The 20,316-nt window shown below is 38.3% G+C and overlaps 1 protein-coding gene across 1 annotated transcript in view; it reads right to left on the bottom strand.

Annotated features, from left to right (window-relative positions):
* Nucleotides 1-1,874: 1,874 nt before the first annotated feature.
* The window catches only part of PMS1 (PMS1 homolog 1, mismatch repair system component), a 43,967-nt gene continuing 25,525 nt past the window's right edge, over nucleotides 1,875-20,316 (bottom strand). The window contains exons 8-13 of the mRNA XM_066189564.1: nucleotides 19,580-19,723; nucleotides 17,476-18,368; nucleotides 13,039-13,494; nucleotides 12,366-12,496; nucleotides 3,999-4,159; nucleotides 1,875-2,250 (exon numbers count right to left, since the gene is read on the bottom strand). Coding sequence (XP_066045661.1) covers nucleotides 2,059-2,250; nucleotides 3,999-4,159; nucleotides 12,366-12,496; nucleotides 13,039-13,494; nucleotides 17,476-18,368; nucleotides 19,580-19,723 — 1,977 coding nt within the window. The 3' untranslated portion in view covers nucleotides 1,875-2,058. The remainder of the gene's footprint in view (nucleotides 2,251-3,998; nucleotides 4,160-12,365; nucleotides 12,497-13,038; nucleotides 13,495-17,475; nucleotides 18,369-19,579; nucleotides 19,724-20,316) is intronic.

Below are 20,316 nucleotides of genomic sequence, written 5' to 3'. Positions count from 1 at the left end.
TGTTACCAAAGATACTAGCACTGGCTTCAGGATAATTAGGATACAGCTATCTTACCTTTTGGAAAAGAACCAGCAATAATTAATTTCATTAAATACCACATGTTATACTCCAAACTGACTGAAAGTGGTGCACACATTAATTTAATTTCCAACAACCTTAATCAGGAGATAAACTTCCATTCTGCAGCTAGCTTCTGGCTTTTCTCACTGTAATGGCACCTCTCTGAACTCTCAGAATTTGTATTCCAACAAGAATAAAAATAAACAAACTATAACCTTCTGTATCCCCTGCAAGGCTGGGATCCTGTTTCCCCATCAGAGCCAAGGGTCACGTCTCCTTCCTGTCTCCATCCACCTTCTCACTTCGATTCTAAAAATTCACATCTTCTGCACTGAGTGACATTTAAAGCCAAGTGTCCAGTTTGCAAGTGACATTCTCATTTTGTGCCTTGCTACCATTAAACGTGGAAAGACATCCTGCTTGTGCCCTCTGATCATCCTTGCTCTTTATGAAAAGGACAAACTTACTTTAATGACATAAAGAAATCATCATAAAATTGCAGAATAGTTTGAGTAGTACTTTTTAAAGGTCACTTAGTCCAACTCCCCTGCAGTGAGCAGGGATATCTTCACTAGATCGAGTTGCCTAGAGCCCCATCCAAGTTGACCTTGAGTATTTCCACAGATGGGGCATCTACTGCGTGTCTGGGTAACCTGTTCTAGTGTTCTACCACCCTCATTGTAAAAAGCTTCTTTCTTATACCTAATCTAGATGGATCCTCCTTCAGTTTAAATCAATTACCTTTTGTTCAGCTGCAACAGGCCCTGTGAAAAAGATAATCATTGCCTTTCAGATCAGAATTTATATGCTATGATGTATGGCTGTGATGTGATTTCTGAAATTAGTTCACCAGTTCAGCATCAGTGATTTACATATTCAAACACCACCTTTGCTTGTCTGGTCCAACACTCCCGTCCACAAACCGACTTGCACGCGGGCCCTTCAACAGCCTTCAACCATTTACCCTACAGCCACAGAAACACTGCAAAGCTAGGTCCTACCACCACATTTCAACAGTGCCCAGGTTTGCAAACAACAGCTGGGGAGGGGCAGGAATTTTCAGGTGAGCTTGAAAATTTAAAACATACTCTTCCAGAGACAAGGCATCTGCTGTGCACAGAAGGCCTAGGGGGGTAGGTTTACAGAAGTAGGCCACTACTTGAAATAGAGGAGTAAACATTGTGTTCTGGTAGAAAGAGAATGAACCAGTTTACCAAAATCAGTAGCTCTCTATATAGCAGACTATGCCCTAGTTATGCCACAATCTCTCTGAGGGAGGACAGTTTATGTTTCCCACCCCCAAACAGTTTGTGTATAGAGCTGCACCAATAAATATCCATGGGCACCTGATTTCAGTGCTAACCTGTGCTCCTGTGACTCACATCCATTCTGCTTGCAAGTAACTGGCCAGTTTTTGTTGATCTGTAGTTCCTAAACTTTTGTACTGTACTTTTAAGAATCACACTTCTGTAAGTGTAGAATTTTTGGAGATTGGACACTAGAACTGTCAATACTAATTTACATGAGCTAAGAATTTTCAAATAGAAATACAACAACGACTCTAACTATAATAACTGCATATGGCAATGCCATATTTAAATACTTACAGCTATCTGGCATTCCTTTGAAAATTAACAGCTGATATCCTTAGTATAATAAACTTTGCCATGCTCTGTTGAAAGCAACTTCTAACCACTTCACATCTAATAAATTCTGACATACTGGTATTTCTTAAACCTGCAGCAATAAGAGAAGGAGGAAACCAGTTGAGAACATTCCTTTAATAAAATCTTTTTTAAAAAATAGTGGTGAGTTGTTTTTCTACAGTATTTATTTAAAGTTTTCAAGTAGCATTTTTATTTAAATAAAGTCTTTAGGAGGTGAACACGTAACAATGAAAACTCATTATAGATAAGCTTTGCACAAAACATACTGAAATTACAGAGTAGTGATCAAAATTAGGCAAGAGAAGTATGACCCCAAACAAAATGTTCCATTTACTGAATAATTTCCATGGAGTTGTGCTTGTCAACTTCTGGAATATCTGTTAAGTGATGAAAAAAAGGACGACCATGAACACAGCCTTTATTTTCCTTTCCAAGCTGTTGCTTCATCCTGTAAATTGTGTTTTGCACATCTTCTTTTGACAAATGTAAGGGCAGCTGCCGAGCTAAACGTACTGCTTCTCCCTGTGGAAAGAAAAAACAAAACCAAAACCCCAATAGTTTTAAAGTATCACTTTTTAGCACATTAGCCTGGGGCTACCAGAAAGCAGGAATTAAGCACTCACTGCTTTAAAGGTCATCCTTTTCTGCTGCTAAATATTCCAAATCTCAGAAATCTAAATATAACTTTAAACATATCTTACTGGTCAGTTCATGACATTTCTACAATGGAGGCATGCACACACAGCCCCCTGGTTATGTCTGCACTCTTTTAGCCTACTTTTACAAGATGCTTTGTGTTTCTTATTTCCTGTTGTCACCAGCATCGGCTGTACATGTTTACCGGTTCACATGACACATTTCACCCCACAAACTTTAGAAGTACCATAAATTAATTCAAGCAGTCAGTAATTAAAATGTGAAAAATACTACAGCAAAACTTCATAGAATTACTTGTATTTACTATGGTCTATTGCATCCAATGCACATTAGAAAGAAGTGACTGCTAAAGCACTCACCCTCAAAGAACTAAGGAACTTCAAAAAGAAGTTTTGTTTCCTTCTCCAAGATGGGCCCTCCTGCCATGGCTTTCTCTACTGTACTTATGTCATGTTGCCTAGACAGAAATGTATGTGGCACACGACCTCCTTTCATGCTGCACAAACCTGTGCACCATTCATAATGATTTAATCTAAATCATCTCATTTTCTTTGTCTGAGATTTTCTCCCACTCCTCCAAGTGGGAAAAGATCACTGTGGACTGTTTTATACTCTGGGAAGCTGCTTTTTCAACCATTACCCTGCATCTATCGATGCAGAAGCTGCAGCAAAAGCTACAGACATGCTGCACACTCCAACATGAAACAAATGGTTAAAGTCGTGATTCTGAACATGAAAGTGAATGGCATTTCCAGTATTTAACTCCCAGAACAGTCAAAAAATTCAGTGCTTATTTCTAAAGAACAGTTTTTATAGCTGTCTGGGGTTTTTTACAAACCATTCCTGTCTCAACACTGAACTTATCCCTTCTTTAAGCTTCTTAGTGCAAGAGAATGGTTCAGTAGTACATAACAGAATCACTTGCTACAAAGACAGCTTACTACTCCCAAAAGACAGGGAAAGATTTGTGTAATAATGCTTAAAAGATAAAACACATACCCTTTGCAAGCATGCGCCTAGGTCCCAGTTTGAAGTAACCACATTCAGGGAGGCATGTTATAAATGCTCAAATAAGAAGAGACTTTACATGTATTTTGGTAACCTTTTTGAAGGGAATTGGTGTTAGAGAGCATTAGTGAAACAGCTGGACAAGAAGTGATTACTACTGCTGGTTACTCCACCTTTAAGTAGTACCACATCTACTAGTTGTCTCTGAAACTTCAGGCCATTATTGTCACTGGATGGACAATTTATTTATTGGCACAGAAAATATTAACATGAGTCATTGCCATTCTGTGGCAGTTTGGTATCCTAACATGGAGAAATGCCTTTCTAGTCTGAGAAGTGCCTTACAGAGGAAACACTTGGTGAACTTCAGCTTTTGGCATGTGTTAAATCACACCAGGTAACTACTTTTGGGCATATCTGATGGAAGTATTTTGGTAAGGAATACACAACTCAAAGAGGATATGATACTCTCTTTCCCAAGAATAACTCCTGTTTAGAACACAACGAAATTAATTAAAACACAAAGGTGAAGAACAATTTTCAAGCTGTTTCATGATTTATTGCAAGTTTAGCTGGCTAATACTAAAAGAAAGCTTCTTTCTCACCTCCAAGTAATTAATCACTTTGAGAGGCCTACATTCATATACTTCCTTTGCATTTCTGTTAACTACTGCATGCAGAATTTCTTTCAAATCAGAAATTCCATAATATGGCAGACAATTTGCCATCCCTTCTATTTCCAGATGACTTTCTGTAGCCGAAACACCTGAAAATACAAAAACAAAACAGTAATTCATGCACTGCTTTAATTTCTATTCTCTAACAATTCACAGAAAATTAAACTGATGCAAAGTCATTTAGTACTTTAGTCCAATACAATTAGGAAACTTTTTTGTTCCTCCCTTGGAATGAAAAGCATTTATTTGCACAATGTTTCATTATGATGATGTGTGTTTATTCACATCACAAATGTCTCAGCTTACATTAATCCAAATCCTAGCTGGCACTGTTTAATGCTTAAAACATTTGCAGCATTCCCAGTCTTGAGCACAGCTTTAATTAAAGCTTCTGTGACTTTAATTAAACATACATAAAATTAAAGTTGAAGCTAGCAATAAAAAAACCTTAAAACAGTGTTGGCACTATTTCCTATGTAACTGGTTTAAACATCTGTAGAGTTCAAATGTTATCATAACAAATTCGGATTCTACTGAAATAAAAAGCAGTTTTTTCTCCTGCCACATCTGAGGAAAAACTCAAACCCATAAAACTGGAGGCTCTGTGACTGACTTCCTATTATCATTCACATGGTATCATTGCTGGAGCAGGTTACACTCTGAGTAGGAATGATTCATAAAAATTAAACAGCCTTTCTATTGAGCATTTCATTATTCAAGCATTGAGGTCTTTATGATTTCCCTTCTGATCCACATTACAGGAAAAAAGACTGATTAAAGTTGTTCCTGTACAGCAACTTTTTTTCCACTCCCAGTTAGAAGCAAATTCTCTGGTGGTCAGAAGTTCTCTGGTGGTCACATATTCTCATTTGGTCCTTCAGACTATCCTGTCATTCCTGTTGGGTGCACAGAAACCTCAGCCAAACCTGCACAGCTACGTTCCCTCTTCCTCCACTACAAGCCTAAAAGGTACAAGCTTTGACACAGATAGCATAGAGAAATTGAATTACTAATGAAAATAAATCCACTCCCAAGTAATGGCTCCAGGTAGGATACATCACCTTCAGCTCAAGCCAAAATGGTTTTTGTAAAGTCAAAAGAACTGGAGACAAATAGATGGCTTCAAGGTAGATTACACTAACAAACTGTCAAAGAGATAATTCCTGTTCCTAATCCAAACAACAACATGAGATATTTCAGAAGTGAGAGAAAATCTATATGCAGCGTAAGTCAGCAAAATGTACTTTCATTAACTGTTAGAATGAAGCTGTGTTATCCATGCCCAGGCACTGTTTATTTGGCAGTCATTAAATAAGAGCACAGATGAAGAGGGTAACTGTGCAGGTTGAAACTTTTCCTAAATATGGATGTGTCACTGGGTAAATAATGTTCTTGGGCCTTTTTAAGCTTCATGGCATGAGATACTTTGACCAGTGGAAATAGGGAACTGCCCCTCATCCCTTCTCCCCTCAAAACTGACATAACCTTCTTCCAGCTATGCACTAAACACTGCTTTACATGTGAAACTTTATTTCATTTTTCACCCAGCCTTGTCTTCTTTCTCTTTTTCAAGCTGCCTTTCCCTAATTGTGGCCAGCAAGCAGAGAGATATTTTTATAGGATACTGTAAACCTGTGTTCCGATTCAGCTTAAAGCAAAATGTTAAATTATATGAAACTTTGCCAGATATAAAGGTGAGAAAAGATGATGTACTACGTTAATATTTCTCCATGGGCAAGCCTGTTAGTAAGGGACAGGAGGAAAAGATAAAGTCTCTCTTTAAAATCTCCTTCAGCTCTTTTCTCTTAATTTTTGTTCTATTTTTGATTTAATTACAGATTAGATTTGAGGAACTCTTCCAGACCATTTGATTATGCTGCTTTCTCTCTAAAATTAGAACTTAGTCTATTTCAATAATTACCCCTCTATTTGCTACCAAAGACAGGACACAAAATTTTTTAAGCTTCAAATATTTAGATATTCCATTTAAAAACTTGCATTTCCTGTACTTCCTTTTAAAATTTTCTGACAGTGAGGTTCTGGATTTGCAAAACATTTCCTCATATTTCCTCATATACTCTTCAGCTTCACCAATAGCCATTGTTCCAGCTGCAAATTTTGGCAGCCAGATTTGACTTCACCATTTTCCTCTTTCATCTGAAAGTCAAAGTGGGCTTGAGAGAGTTTAACATAAGTACAAACAGTACAAACCCTGGCTAAGGGAGGTCTATTTCATTGGTATTTGTTCGTGTGCCATTCTCCTTTTCTCTAACTTTCTTTAAACTGCAAAGTAGCCCAGTTACATGTGATTAACAAGTATTAATCTGCAAGTCTCTGCAGGAACTCTGATACTGGCAACACTTGATGATATAAGCAGATGTCCGAGCCTCAGTGTACTTGTAAATTTTTGAAAAAATATAATTAAGATTTTTGAGTATTCAAACAGCAGTCCTCAAACAGTTGCCATGGTAGTTTCTCTGTAATACTTTGCAACTTCCAAGGAAAGTTATTTCCATGAACAAATAAACTAGGTTTCAAATGAGTAAAAATGTGGATTTCTCATAGTTACAAATTTCCCCTTTCTCCTTCCAAACAAAGTATTTACAATCCTCTTTGGATAACTCCTTCTTGATGGCCAGGAAAAACTGCTCCTTTCCACCTGCCACCTAGATTAGGCGACACTGTAACACTGCCTATCTCCCAGTCTATGTTCAAAATCAAACTGAAATTAAATTGGTTTTCCACTGGTGGGTTACAAGAGCCGAGGCAGTTTATATCACCAAGAACAAAGGGTTATTTATCTATTACTGCTCTTTGAGGCCTTATAAGCACATTCTGTGTACACACTCCTGTTGACTACATGAGGCAGACAATTCTACCCTGAAAGCCTGTCTTGGAGCATGGCCCAAGATCCAGCATTGACACAATACCAGCTAAGGTGTGTTCCTTGGTCTCAGTTCCTCTCCAGCCAAGAATTCCCATCTCTCTCTAGGCCTTTCCCAAAGGCAAACAGACAGATGTGCAGTGAAGGCACATATAATAAACACATCTTAAGAAGAACTGGACAGAAAGTAATCCATCTTACTTCTTGAAATGTTCCCTGCACGTAGGGGTCACTGTGAGCAAACAAATGCCTGGCAGGTCCCAGAACACCGAGTATTAAGTAATTTGCTTTATTAAGTAAAAGCAAACAGACTGCTCTCCCAAAGGTAGCATCACTTGAAGCCTCAGTAAGGCCAGAACATGAGGGGGTGGGAGGGCAGTGGAAGACAGACTGGAGCTCAGCGTCACAGCTTGGCAAATTACAACAACTGGCACATTCCACAAAGAGACCATTGATTTTGCCTAACTGACACACTGACAGCAAGAAGTGTTTTCTTGGCTATTTCACAACATGTTTTTCACTGTGAGCTATCCAGAGAAAAATCTAGTTGAAAACTCCTTAGACTGGTGAGCAATTAAACAGGGAGACAATACAAAGATCTACCAAAAATATGAAGCAGATGGGGCACTTCCAAAACCTAGGATACTTGGAACAACTTCGTCTGTAGTCATATAGAGTCTCTGAAGAGTGTAAAGGTAGAGTACCTTTCTGTCTTCTAGCAAGAACACATTCAAAAGGCAGACTTATCCTCAAATGAAACAATAGGCAAGTAAGGGCCTACAACTCCCACACTCTTGCAAAAATTAACATCCAAAGGTGAATTTGTGAAAATACAGATGTTTAAGCAGTTTTCCCACCAAAATGGCAGAACAAGAACAAAACTCCATGTGGAACTGAGTTCTTGTCAGGAAAAAAATCTGCTAATTAGACCTTTCAAAAACCTACTAGGAGTAGTGTATCTAGTGTCACGTGGTGCAGTGGGGTTCAGAACAAGGCCTGTGAGGAAGACTCCTGGTAAATTATGAGAGTAAATAAAGCTCAGAACCACCCCACTAGCTAAAAGGTATTGGCCATTAAAGAACAGAGTTATACTTCTATGAATTCCAAGTGCTGCAAGAGAATAAGATTCAGTTTCTGAGTATCAATCCGAAGATTAATGCATGACTCATTTTTTATCCTGCGAATGACACTGCCCCTAACGTCATCCACATAAGGAAAAATTAATACTTCATGGATAGGCTGTTTTTCAAGTAAGGAACCATAAGAATGAAAATCTTCATTAAAAGCCTCTCGGTGCCACAAGTTGCCAGAAGCTAAGATTCTGAACTGCAAAGAAGCATTTTTAAAAAAGATCAGTGAGATGCAAGCCTAACGCAACACAGGAATCACCAGTCACCATGCACATTAAGGCAGTTGCTCAGGGTTTTTTTTAATAAATAAGCAGTCAGTACTGTAAAACACCCCAACACCACAAGGAAATAAGGAATAAATCTATGGTCCTAAATTTAAATTTAAATGGTTAAAGTCATCTGGGAAACTGTCCTAATGGGGTGCACAATACCCCATTAGGTAAGAGGCAAGAGGTCCAGTGTTCCAAATTAGTGTCTGGGTGCTATGAGTAGACCTAATATATGGTAATAAGCAGCAATACTCTGGATTCTTCTCTTCTTCTTTGGTAGAAGAATATCTGTAGAGATTTAAACAAATAATCAGTGCAACCTACTAGACTGACAGTCCTCTTCAGATACCACCATGGGTCAAGGAAAGCCTCTTCTACGACTAAAACTGCTGAATGTCCAATTGGAGCAGCAAAATTTTCTTTGCTCTTGTTTCGGGAGGTATCTTAGAGCTAGTGATGGCATCACAGACTCATTTGCATGGATCAACAGAAAGGCTTGCTGTAAAGGTAATTTTGCAAGAAGAAATTACCAGAAATACCACTTGCATGTTGAAATTAAAATCTTAAGAAATCAATCACTCAACCAATCAATCAACAAATTTGCTTGCGACGGAAGAGATCTCTCTGTCAGAAAAAGTAAACTTTCTACTACAGAAAATAAAACTCTTCATTTAGGATGAAAAAGGAAGTCATGCATATTAACAAGTGCTAATAAGTGTCTATTAACGAGAAATCAATCAGCAGTCAGAAAGGAATATCTGTTATGACCATATCAAGGCTGAAGGCCCAGAGGAAAGCACAGACTTCTGAATGTGCTGCAGCAGACCCTGACAGAGAGAGCTGATAGTTCAGTTCAGCTGAGAAACAGCAAACACTAGGACTGATCCAATTAATCCAAAAAATTTAGGAAAAAATTAGTTACAAAGGTCATGTGCACAGAGAATGGGGTTCTGGTGCGCTCCTATGGATGCTGCTAAGGAGAAACTCTCCAGTTACCATGTGGTAACAGCACATTTCCATTCTAGGCCCTCTCCACAGTGATCTGTGACTTTATCATCCACCAGGCAAAGTAGGAACCTCTGGCCCAAAAAATTAACAATATATCCTGAAGAAACAAAACTTTTCTGAAGGAAATTTTAGTTCAAAAACATCAGAATGCCCCTTTCAGGATGTGTCTGAATTTCAAAAACCCCACAAAACCAGACACTAAATACAGACAGTGAAAAAAAGTAATGCTTCTATAATGGATTGTGAAAGATGTTTTACCAAACAAACTGGTTCTCTCAGAGCTGAGAAATCCTACAGAATACTCAGGTCTCCTGAGTATGCAGGTCCCTTTCTGTAAAGATTATACAAGAACCTATGAATTAATTAACCCTAAACTTCATAGTGAAATTCCCAGAGAAGGACACATTAGGAATGTTAAGAATTAATACCCGTGTCTAAAAATCAACTCTAATAAGTATTTGCAGAAGATACTGTATTTCAGGGACAAGTTTAAGAAATAGAAGAGAAACTGATAATGTAGAAATCCTTGGGTCAGTTGGAAAAAAGCTAGGAGAAATTCCATTTGGTTGCTGATATTTCTACCTTCATCTGCAGTGGTATGCTCTTTTAATAAAAGAGGCCGTAACTGCTATAATGTCATCAGCAGAAGCTTATAAACATGACTGACAAGACTCAGATGTTATTAACTTTTCACTCAAGTAGTTAAAATAGAAGAGTGGGATAAAGGACTGAATTAGATTGCCATTCTTTACTGGGCTACTCCTATGGTTCATCAACCTCCAGAGTGCTACAAAGCACTTTCACTAACTGTAAACCAAACGAGAACAGTTTCTTCGAGATTTCATTTTCTTAAATTTACATCTTAGGAACACAGGATGGGAGGACTACTTCCCAGTTACTGTGTCAAGTCTTTTGCCATTATAGTGTTACAATACTGGTCTTCAACCAACCAAGCTGTCTTAGAAGTAGTTTCCCATTTAGTTTTGGCTAAGGCAGCCAATTTTGTTCACAGTAACTAGTATGGGGCTGTTTTGGATTTGTGCAGGAAACAGTGTTGGTTATACAGGGAAGTTTTTGTTGCAGCTGAGCAGGGCTTACACAGCACCAAGGCCCTTTCTGCTCCTCCCTCCACCCCACCAGTGAGGAGGCTGGGGGTGCACACAAGCTGGGAGGGGACACAGCTGGGCAGCTGACCCCAGCTGACCAAAGGGACATTCCTGACGACGTGGCATCAAGCTCAGCACATAGAGATGGGGGAAGGAGAAAGAAGTGGGGTGCTGTGAAGATGTTTGTCCTCCCATATCAACATTACATGGGATGGAGCCCAGCTTTTCTGGGAATAGCTGAACACCTGCTTGCCCAAGGGAAGCAGTGAATTAATTCCTTTTTTTTTTTTTTTTTGTTTCATTTCTGTACACAACTTTTGCTTTACCTGTTAAACTGTATTTATAAGCCAACCCACAAGTTTTCTCACTTTTACCCTTCAAATTCTCTTCCCCATCCTGCTGAGTGGGGAGTGAATGAGTGGCTGTGTGAGGCTGAGCTGCTGTCTGGGGTTAAGCCATGACACATCTGCAGTACTACAAGATTGGCCAACAACTCTCTTTTATTGCTTAGAAATAAACTAGAAAGTAAACTCTTCACGCAGGATGAAAAACGAATTGTCTTCAAATTTTCACATTCAATTTATTCACATCTAGTTTACATTAATTAGATTTTGAGCAAACTTAGAATATCAGGAGGTAAAAAAAAGAAAAGTTGGTGAGCAAAACTGCTAAGTCACAATCCCTCTTTCCATATTTGCCTAGGGACATATCATAGACCTCCCATAGCTTTTGATCTACTTGTCTGAATAAACCATGTAAGAGCTGCCTCTTACAGTACATGCTTTACTTGCCTAATCATTCACTCCATGATTATTATCATGATTATTACCAACACCTCTTCTACTAAGGTGTTGGTATATATGTAGAGATTTAGTCAGTCTTTGCTGTGCATGATTTAGTAAGGAAAGCTCTGACTTCACAAGAGCCAGCCTCTGACTGAAGGAGTTGGTCTATTTCCCCTTTTTGTACCTACCCTTAAAAGATCCCATATGTTACAGTACATCTGTCATCACTGTACATATGTGGGGATCTGTAACACATGAAGCTATAGCATTTCTAACAGCTCTTATGGCCAATCTTTTCTCTGAGCTGTCAGCTAGGTGCTACCCCCAAAGACGTTTGCTTTTCTTAGAATTCTGCTATAGAAATTGTGATCTGCAGAACCAACACTGGGTCACCCCTGTATTTCCAACACAACCCTAGAAATCATTCTTCTGAAAGATGGTAAAACATTTGAGCTCTCTTGATAAAGTAAAAGAATCTTATATGAAATGCGTTTATTCTGTGATCAACAGAGACTATAGTAAAACACTGAGAAGTACCCTCCTTCAAAATATGTTCAGATCAAACTCTGAGAACAGGTGTGGTGATCCTTTGACCATCTCTTTGCTGGCGCCTTTGGGCTCTAGGTTACAATTTTAATAGAAAAGTACAACACTAACCAGGATCCAGCTCCTTACAGAAGCTCCTCAACTGCTCAGCAGTACAGGAGTAGTCAGCTAAAGCACCTACCTGGGCTAAGGAATTCTTAGTTTAATCTAAATTATGTCAGAATGGGAATTAAGGATATGGACATTGAGCATTTTGAGAAAAGAAGAAAGAAGTAAGGAAAACATGGATTTCAGAGCATTCTTTGAAATACTATTAAAGTTTTCTGTTCAGTCATCAGTTTCCATTACTCAGTATTCTGTGTGGAACATTGCATTCTTTGCCAAGAAATAAAATCTCAGTGTTAGGGAGAGCAGAATGCTAGTGCTTTAAAAGACAAGGTGATGCAGAATAACATGATCCACATTAATAATAATTTAAATCGTTAAACAGGAATAGGAAATAAACAGGAATTAAATTAAAGAGGAAACATGCTCCAGCACAACTAATAGATTTTAAATCCATCATACCTTCTATCACTTTTATCTGGAATCCATTTGCTACAAGCCTTGGATCCGACAAATAACCTGATCCATGGAAACTCTGGTAATTCTTCTGCATTTTATAAAGAGCAGCCATATACTGAGAACCACCAATAAGACTGGAAAAAAAAACCAACCCCAAGGTGTTAAAAATCAACATCCCTCATGTGAAAATTACAAGTGTGCAAAAACCACTGAAAAAGGCAGCAAGTGATAAGGAGTGATGAAGATTTTTAAAAGTATTTTGGAAAAGCAATTAGTTTAAAGAAACAAAATGAGAACTATTCACTTATCTCAGTGAGGGACTAAACTTAGGCATACAGTAATAATAATTCCATCAGCCATTTCCCAATTCTTGGAGTAAAGTCAGCTACAGTGAAGTTATGAAAATGTGGAGCATTTGATTTTCTTCTGAAGAAGGAAATTTATATTTGCTGCACTACTAATGAAACTGGTCAAAAATTATACTTATTTCAACTAGAATAAGACCAAGTGTGCTCATTACTTCAAGATCAAAGTATAAAACCCAAAAATCTGTTTTAATAGATGAGTGCACAAATAAGCACTGCATTAGCAAACAGGGCCCTGCCAGGGTTTTCTGTAAATAATTTTCAAATGATGTTCCAAGTGACATGCACATTTTTGCTCAATAGTACTATACCTGTCTGTTAACACAACTGGATTGTCCAGTTTCTCTACTGGAAGCTTATGGTTCACCAATAACCTCTTACAGAGCAGGGCCTCTTCCAATCTGTATGGATTCATCAGCTTTACATTTTTTTCAGTAGCAAGTATCCAGACATCAGGAAAACTCTGACGACGGATCAGGAAAAGCTCGTGCTCATCTGAAACATTTCTCTCTTGTCTCTGAAGGTGACGTCTACAGGAACTCAGAGAAAAGGGCACTGTCACAATTTTCAGAGGCTGTTCCAGTTTCCCCTTCTTTTCAATCTGGTCATGAAATATCTTGTCAAGCTTCTGCTGGTCAGATGCAGAACTCTTTAGCCTGGGTTTGTGTTTGTCTGCCTCCTTTGCTGGTCGGTGCATTGGCTGCGCATTGGCTTTCTTGACCTCTCTGTTGTACCGTTCCTGGTCCTTAGTGGCTTTTATTTCATAACTGGAAGGAGAAAACAAACCAGTAACATCAGCAGATAAAAAAGCTCCAGACCTCAACCCCTAAGACACTAAAGCAGAAGGAAAGGTAACCATTTCAACCAAGAATCACACCATGGTCCATTCAAGTACCCACATCAATATGCTGCTCACTGCGATGGAGACGGGGACTGTGCCTTTATCACATGACACCTTGAACAAAAGCTGGAAACTTTCCTTCATCAAGACAGCCAGCAAAATCTCAGTTACTGTAAAGGGGAGGACCTATTACTGTAAGGAATAGAGAGCATCATATAAAGATCTACAGCAAGGTTCTTTTCACCTCAGTCCCTTGTTTAATTTGCAATCAAATACAGTGTTTTAGAAGGAGTTTTTTGTCACAGGCACACCCACCTCAATTCACAAAGTAATTTAAGCTTCTAGAGCTCTACAGCCTTCCAGGGGAGGCCATTGGGCTGGCAGGATTTTAGAGCTTGAATAATCTCCCAAGCCCCAGGTCTTACTTAATAAAAGCGTATTTGATTTCAAATGGCCTAAAATTAGCCACATAAAGTGTAAGAATACAGAGTGTCTGTGATTATCACAGAATTCTGTAAGCAATAATCAGTCTTACATTTTTCAAAAACAGTCAATAAAAAACTGCTCCTAAATGCTGTCTAAATGGTTAAAACATTACTACATATTAAACCTCTACAACATGAATGGATTCTTAATGAGTTTATAAATGTCAGGGAGACAACCAAACTTTTATAGGTCCCAGGTTTAGGCTTGTCTACTGCATATGAATTTTATTTTTCTGAAAGCAAAGGGTTTGATTTGTTGAACTCCCTCTTTATGCCCTTATTTGATATTCTGAATTCTACAAGGTAATTCAAACCAGTCTAATCTTCAATTAAAACAAAACCAAAAAAAAAGTAGTACTATCATATGTTAGTATTGGAAATAAGTCTTTTAGCTGGTCATATTTATTTATTGCTACTTGCTGGAACAGTTTGATTCAATTATGTGTATGCACGCTGGAAAATTAAGGTCAACACAAGGGTCACCATTTGCAATTAATTATGATGTGCTAGCATTCACATATGGTACCAATATTTAGTTAACTAAAAAAGTCAGCTTAAATAGTTTCTTGCAATAAATCACGTCCTAGAAAATATGGAGCAAACATTAAGATAAAAAACATCTGCTCCTTTTAAAATGAATGGATGAAATCACTTGAACAGAATTTTTTTTAATCCCAAATTCATTTACAGCTTTGACCAGATCAATAAATACTTCGTTTTGACTAGACTTAACTGTGATGCAGAAACACTTAAGTGTAAGAGAACTGAGCCTTCAGTGATCACTGATAATCCAAAACGAAAGCATTTCCAAACTAAGTCCAACATGCCTGTCAGTTTAGGCTACCACAAAAACAATTCTAGTCCTACAAACCTTTATTGTGAGCATCTTTCAAATTCACATACATCAGTATCAGTGATTTGCCCAGACGCAAAGAAAAACTGCAGATTTACAAACCATGGGGGAACACCTTTGCCTTTCTCAAAATCCTTCCACAGAGGACATACAATCAACAAGTGCTACAAGAACAGTGTTTCTCTGCCTTGTGAATTAACACTGCAAATTCAGGATCTTTTTCTGATGCTACAAAACCTGAAGTCAAGAAAATTTTCAAAACTGGATCTAAGCAGAGAGTGGAAGACTGGAATGAAGACTAGTTTCAAAGGCAGCTTTAGTTTAACTAGAAAAATGGACCCATGATATATTCTTTCCCTCCTGTAACATAAACCAAACCAAAATAACCAGCGTATTAAAAAGCCCTTTTAATACATATCTCTTAGCCCCTATAAGACAAATAATCTGAATTTGAGTATTTGTTGCAAACACTGACAGCAAAGACCATGCTACCTGAAAATGTTTCTCCCAAGGTACAAATCTACTCACGAAGATTTACTGCAGAGTGCTGACAAGGTGATTTGTTAGTCCCATGACAACATGCGTAACTTTGAACCTTTCCTACACCTTCAGGGTAACTACTCCTGCCACTGTTTATGGCACTTGGAGGGATTTCACCCACTCCTACCTGAGCCTGATATGCAGGGAACACTAAGGCCAGAAACACATGCAAGCTGTATTAAGTAAGAGCTGAGTGAGTGCAAAGAATGAAATCCTTTGCAAAGCAGGGGGATATGTGGTGCTGCCAGCATGGACATGCACGGAGCTCTCCTCCTCTATTATAACCTAAAGACCGTAACATTTGACATTCCGGTTGTGTAATAAACGCTGGCTTGTTTTGAAAAGGCCATCCTGTGTCACTATGAGACATCTGGTGCTTGTACTACTCCCGAAAGGGATTTAAATTGATTTAGACCTGATGGAGGGGCCACAGAGAGAAACAGAGATGCTGAAACCATGCGCACCCATTGCACAAGGCAGGACTTTGTCACAGAAGGATGGAGGACTGGAGCCCAGGAACTGTGGGGTTTTGCCAGCAAGGATGCACGAAGTAGAGCTGTGGCACTCAGCTGCCCTGATGTATTTACATTTGTTGTTACCTCTAGGTGGCCCAATTTACCCAGAGTACCTGGAGGCAAGACTTATGTTCTCTGCCACAAGTCCTTCTGGATTGCTGCTCTGCAGGAAAAGTTGTCTGTGTTTCTATTTTATATGTCTGTGTTTCAATTCCTATTTGCTATGCTCTGAGGCAATTTAAAGATCATAAATGTGGAAAGGTAAACCAAAGGTGGTATCTGTAGATACAACTAGTGGTGAATTCTTCATTTCCTTCAACAGCCATGGGATTCAATCCTACATATAAGGAAAAAATACATATATACTGTGTATAATGTATTGCATTCAATCCTACATATAAGGAAAACTTGATTACCAGAGAGGTCACCTTCCTGAACTAATGCAAAGTTAATCTGTAGGCACACTCTTTAACATAACAGTTGTGCCAGGAAAGCAACCATGAAATCTCAAAAGCTAAAGCAGAGCAAATTAAAATTTTCTGAAACAGCTGGCAGAACCTTTTGTTTCATTTCATTAAAAGCATGAATATAATTGGAGTAGATTTCTACTATTACATTAATATTTCTGCTTATGCAGAGATGGACAAAACACTTTCTCACATGTATGGGTTTGTGACCATGGCATGTTGCTTGCATAGTAAACTTTAAATTAGGTAAACCAGAAGCTAGGTGAAAAGTTTAACTCTGACATAGCTGACATTCAGAACAATGCAGATGTCTTATTGAAATACTTCTTTTTCTTGCAGATGGATTTCAAAAACTCAGCGACAATTCATTTTAGAAAAATACGGAATTAGCTATTATGATTGTAACCCAGAAAGAGACTTGATCTTGTTTGAAGCAGATTAAAATTTAGATTGTGCTACAGTTACTGAACCAGCACTGGAATAGCTGCTTAGGGGAAAAGGAATTCCTTGTATCATTTGATTGGGTTTTGCAAATAAAATTCTGAGGTAGCCTAGGTTGGGATACAAAGGAAATTGAGAGGAATGGAATTTATCCAATGTTCGAGTACCAAAGTTCCTAAAAGAGAATTCTCACTTCATAGTCATAAAAATTGAAAAACCTCTGAAGAACTCTACAGTGCCTCATCCATCACCAGGCTGGTTTTCAAGGACACTGCATTGGGAGTGATAGAGTAAGGGCTGCCCCTAGAAGTTTGTAGGATTTAAACAGTCACTTTCTTGCCTGTTCTCTTAAATAACTATTCAGCAGAACTACTGCTGTCCCCAATCTAACTGCTGCAGAGCACAATGGCAAAATGAGTAATTCCAATCAGCAGTGCACAACTGCACACAGCAAAACACACCAACGATACTGATTCTGATCTTGAGAAGACAAAAATCATTATCTATTATTTCATAAACAACTGAAACGTTACAATTTTTAAAATTCATTACAAGCGACTCTTCGGTAGCGTCCAGATTCAGAAGCAAGACACAGCCTGAACTTACTTCTGTTTTTCCTCTTCATTCAAATTCTTCCACTGCTCTTCAATTGTCAGCAGGATGTCATTCATGCTGGTCTTTGGATTCTCATTTATCAATTTTGGACGACATTCATGTGTGAAAATTTCAAACGCAGACTTTGGTTTCTTTATTATTCTGCTATTAATTAAGTCGTAAGCTGTCACATGTCCAAATTTTTCACTTATCACATTTTTTTTCTTTATGCTTTGATTTGAGCTTTGTGAATCACTGCTTTTTTCACCTGTGTATTCATTTTGCTTTTTAGTTGTCCCTCCAGCTTCAGGAATCAAGATTTTAACAGGTTCCAGCTTGTCTCCCCGACTGTCTTTAAATGCACTTCCCATACTCCAGCTGTCAGCAGAGATTTCAGGTAAGTCCTTAGGGACTAAGGCTTTGTTTTTATCTATTTTGTCAGTATTATCAGAACTCAACAGATGCTCACTGGCTTTTTTAGACTCAGGGTCCACAGGAACACTATTACTTTGAATATCAGCCATATTCTGTCCATTCTGTTCCTCCTCAGGCAATAAATTCAAGGAACTGTCTGGAAAGGCATCACTCCTAGAAACCTCTCTTTTGTCCAGGAGACTCCGTACATTATCACCACTAAATGTCTGATGATTTAAGCAGATCTCAGCGTTTTCTCCTGCTTGACAGTTTTGCACATCACTGCTGAGTGAAAGGAATGAAGTATGAGCATGTAGCTCATCATTTCCAGATGGCCCCATTTCATTAACAGCCACATCTGTTTGGTCTGTTCTGTGAACAAACATGTCTTCTGAGGTAACATCTGTTTTATTACTTTCACCAGGGACTGCAGCAGGTAGTGGCCCATACAGTGATTTCAACACATTTTCAACTGCAAGTAAGACAGATTCCTGGAAAAAAAAAAAAAAAGGAAGAAAATATACACACACAAGTGCACCTGAAAATGTGACTGCCAGATACCAAGAATATAGAACAATATGGAAAGTGCTCTTATTTGGAATGATTTTTAGACAAATCTGGGCAGATTATTGCACTTCAGCTGTTTGCACATTCCAAAAGACTCTGAACTGGACACTTCCAGCTTCAAATATTTTGTGACATGTATTCTGGCTTCACTAGTTTACTCTGATATCACAAAACCAATTAAACGCTTTCTTTATAACAGGGTTTTGACTTCTTAAACCAGTATCAGGTACAGTTATTCCTACCTAATATGGAGTTAAGAGTTTACAGCCAAAACAGGTGCACCAGCAACATCCAATTTCGTGTGAGTGTGCTTGTGTAGGTGCTTTTATGGTGCATGTTTCCAAATCAACTTTGCACCAAGTGATGGAAATGAGCAAGATAAAAAACCCAAACCCCTAAAAAATAAAAATAAATTTAAAAAAGAAAAAAAAAAGAGAGGGAAAACGATCTCCAACCCTTTTTCTAATGCCAAAGGAAAACCAGATCAAATGTAAAAATGCTGTATTAATTTTCATAGAAGTGACCCTTAACATGCAGTACATTTACAGATTAACACAGACAAATACAGGTTTTTATGAAGAAGAGGATTAACATACTGGCATGACTACCTATATTGACGTTGAATAAACACACTGATAACCACCAATGCAACCTTTCTAATTTCTGTGGCACTTAATTGATGTCATTAATAATCTATACACATAACGACAAAATAGTGCTTTGATGAGGAATCAACTCCCCTCCTGCCCGTCCTCACCTTAATGGTGGTGTTTAAATAGTAATTACTTGGTTTAAATATGAAGTTAAGCATGAGATTTATACATGGCCACATAGCAATTCCACTTAGCTTCTCTCACTGTAAAGCCATTTGAAACCAAGGTGGTACATGCATATATCTGACAGCATCAAAATATTTTAAATGAACTGGGAAACTAAATTTGAAGAATCCCCCAGTCAGCCTGTTCAGTACTTTTTGATCAAAACAGTGCTCTGACAAAGTCAAGCTGTCATGTAACTAAAAAAACCCCCCAAACCCAGTGACAGTGTTAATGTTTGAACATTCTGGTAGTCCCAAGGCCCTTATTATGCTTATATAAAGACTGACAACCCAAGAACAGAGTAAAACCTTAATTACCTTATCATGCAGCAAAACTTGTGTTTTATCAGGTGTTATATTCACATCCACAGCAGAGGCAGGTACAGTAATACTCAAAAAGAAAACAGGATATAAACGAGTACAGTCCTTTTGTGTCACCTGACTGTAGTATTGTCGAATTAACTAGAGATTGATTTAATAAAGAGACATCAATGAAGGCAATAAAATGATTTAATAAAGAGACATCAGTGAAGGCAATAAAATAGACAAAAGTCCAGAGAAACAAAGTGTGACATTTTAAAAGCATAACTTGTTTGCTGGTTTGGTTGGTTTTTCAAGTTAAAGAAATGCTTAAAAGGTCCTCATATACATGTATGCCAAAATAATCACCCAAAGGGCAGTTCTTGGCAGTTTCCATGCCCTCATAGCATGGAGGTAGAAGTGATATATAACCAATTCTCCATGCAGGGCACTGTATTTTTACTTTGTATGCTGAATCCCACCTTGAATCCAGGCTTCCCTGCTCTCATTAAGGAATCATCTCTGTCATGGGATTCAAGCTAAGCTCTGAACTCCCTGAAGAGCCAGGCACATCAAATAATGCATGGAGATGGATTACCCTTACTCAGCATTTAAGTTCAGCATTTAACCCAACATAAGTTCAGGGTTTACATCTACAAAGCTTTGCCTGCCAATTGAGAACAACGGTTGTGCCCACTTTAAAACCTGCAGGAACACTTTGGCATGAGCATGATTTTCTTCCCTGGTGATGACAA

This window comes from Chamaea fasciata, unplaced genomic scaffold (assembly GCF_029207755.1).
Source record: "Chamaea fasciata isolate MVZ Bird 193981 ecotype frontalis unplaced genomic scaffold, bChaFas1.0.hap1 SCAF_8, whole genome shotgun sequence".
Lineage (NCBI taxonomy): Eukaryota > Metazoa > Chordata > Aves > Passeriformes > Sylviidae > Chamaea > Chamaea fasciata.
Note: the sequence above shows the minus strand (reverse complement) of the source record. Positions and strands in the feature narration are given on the sequence as shown.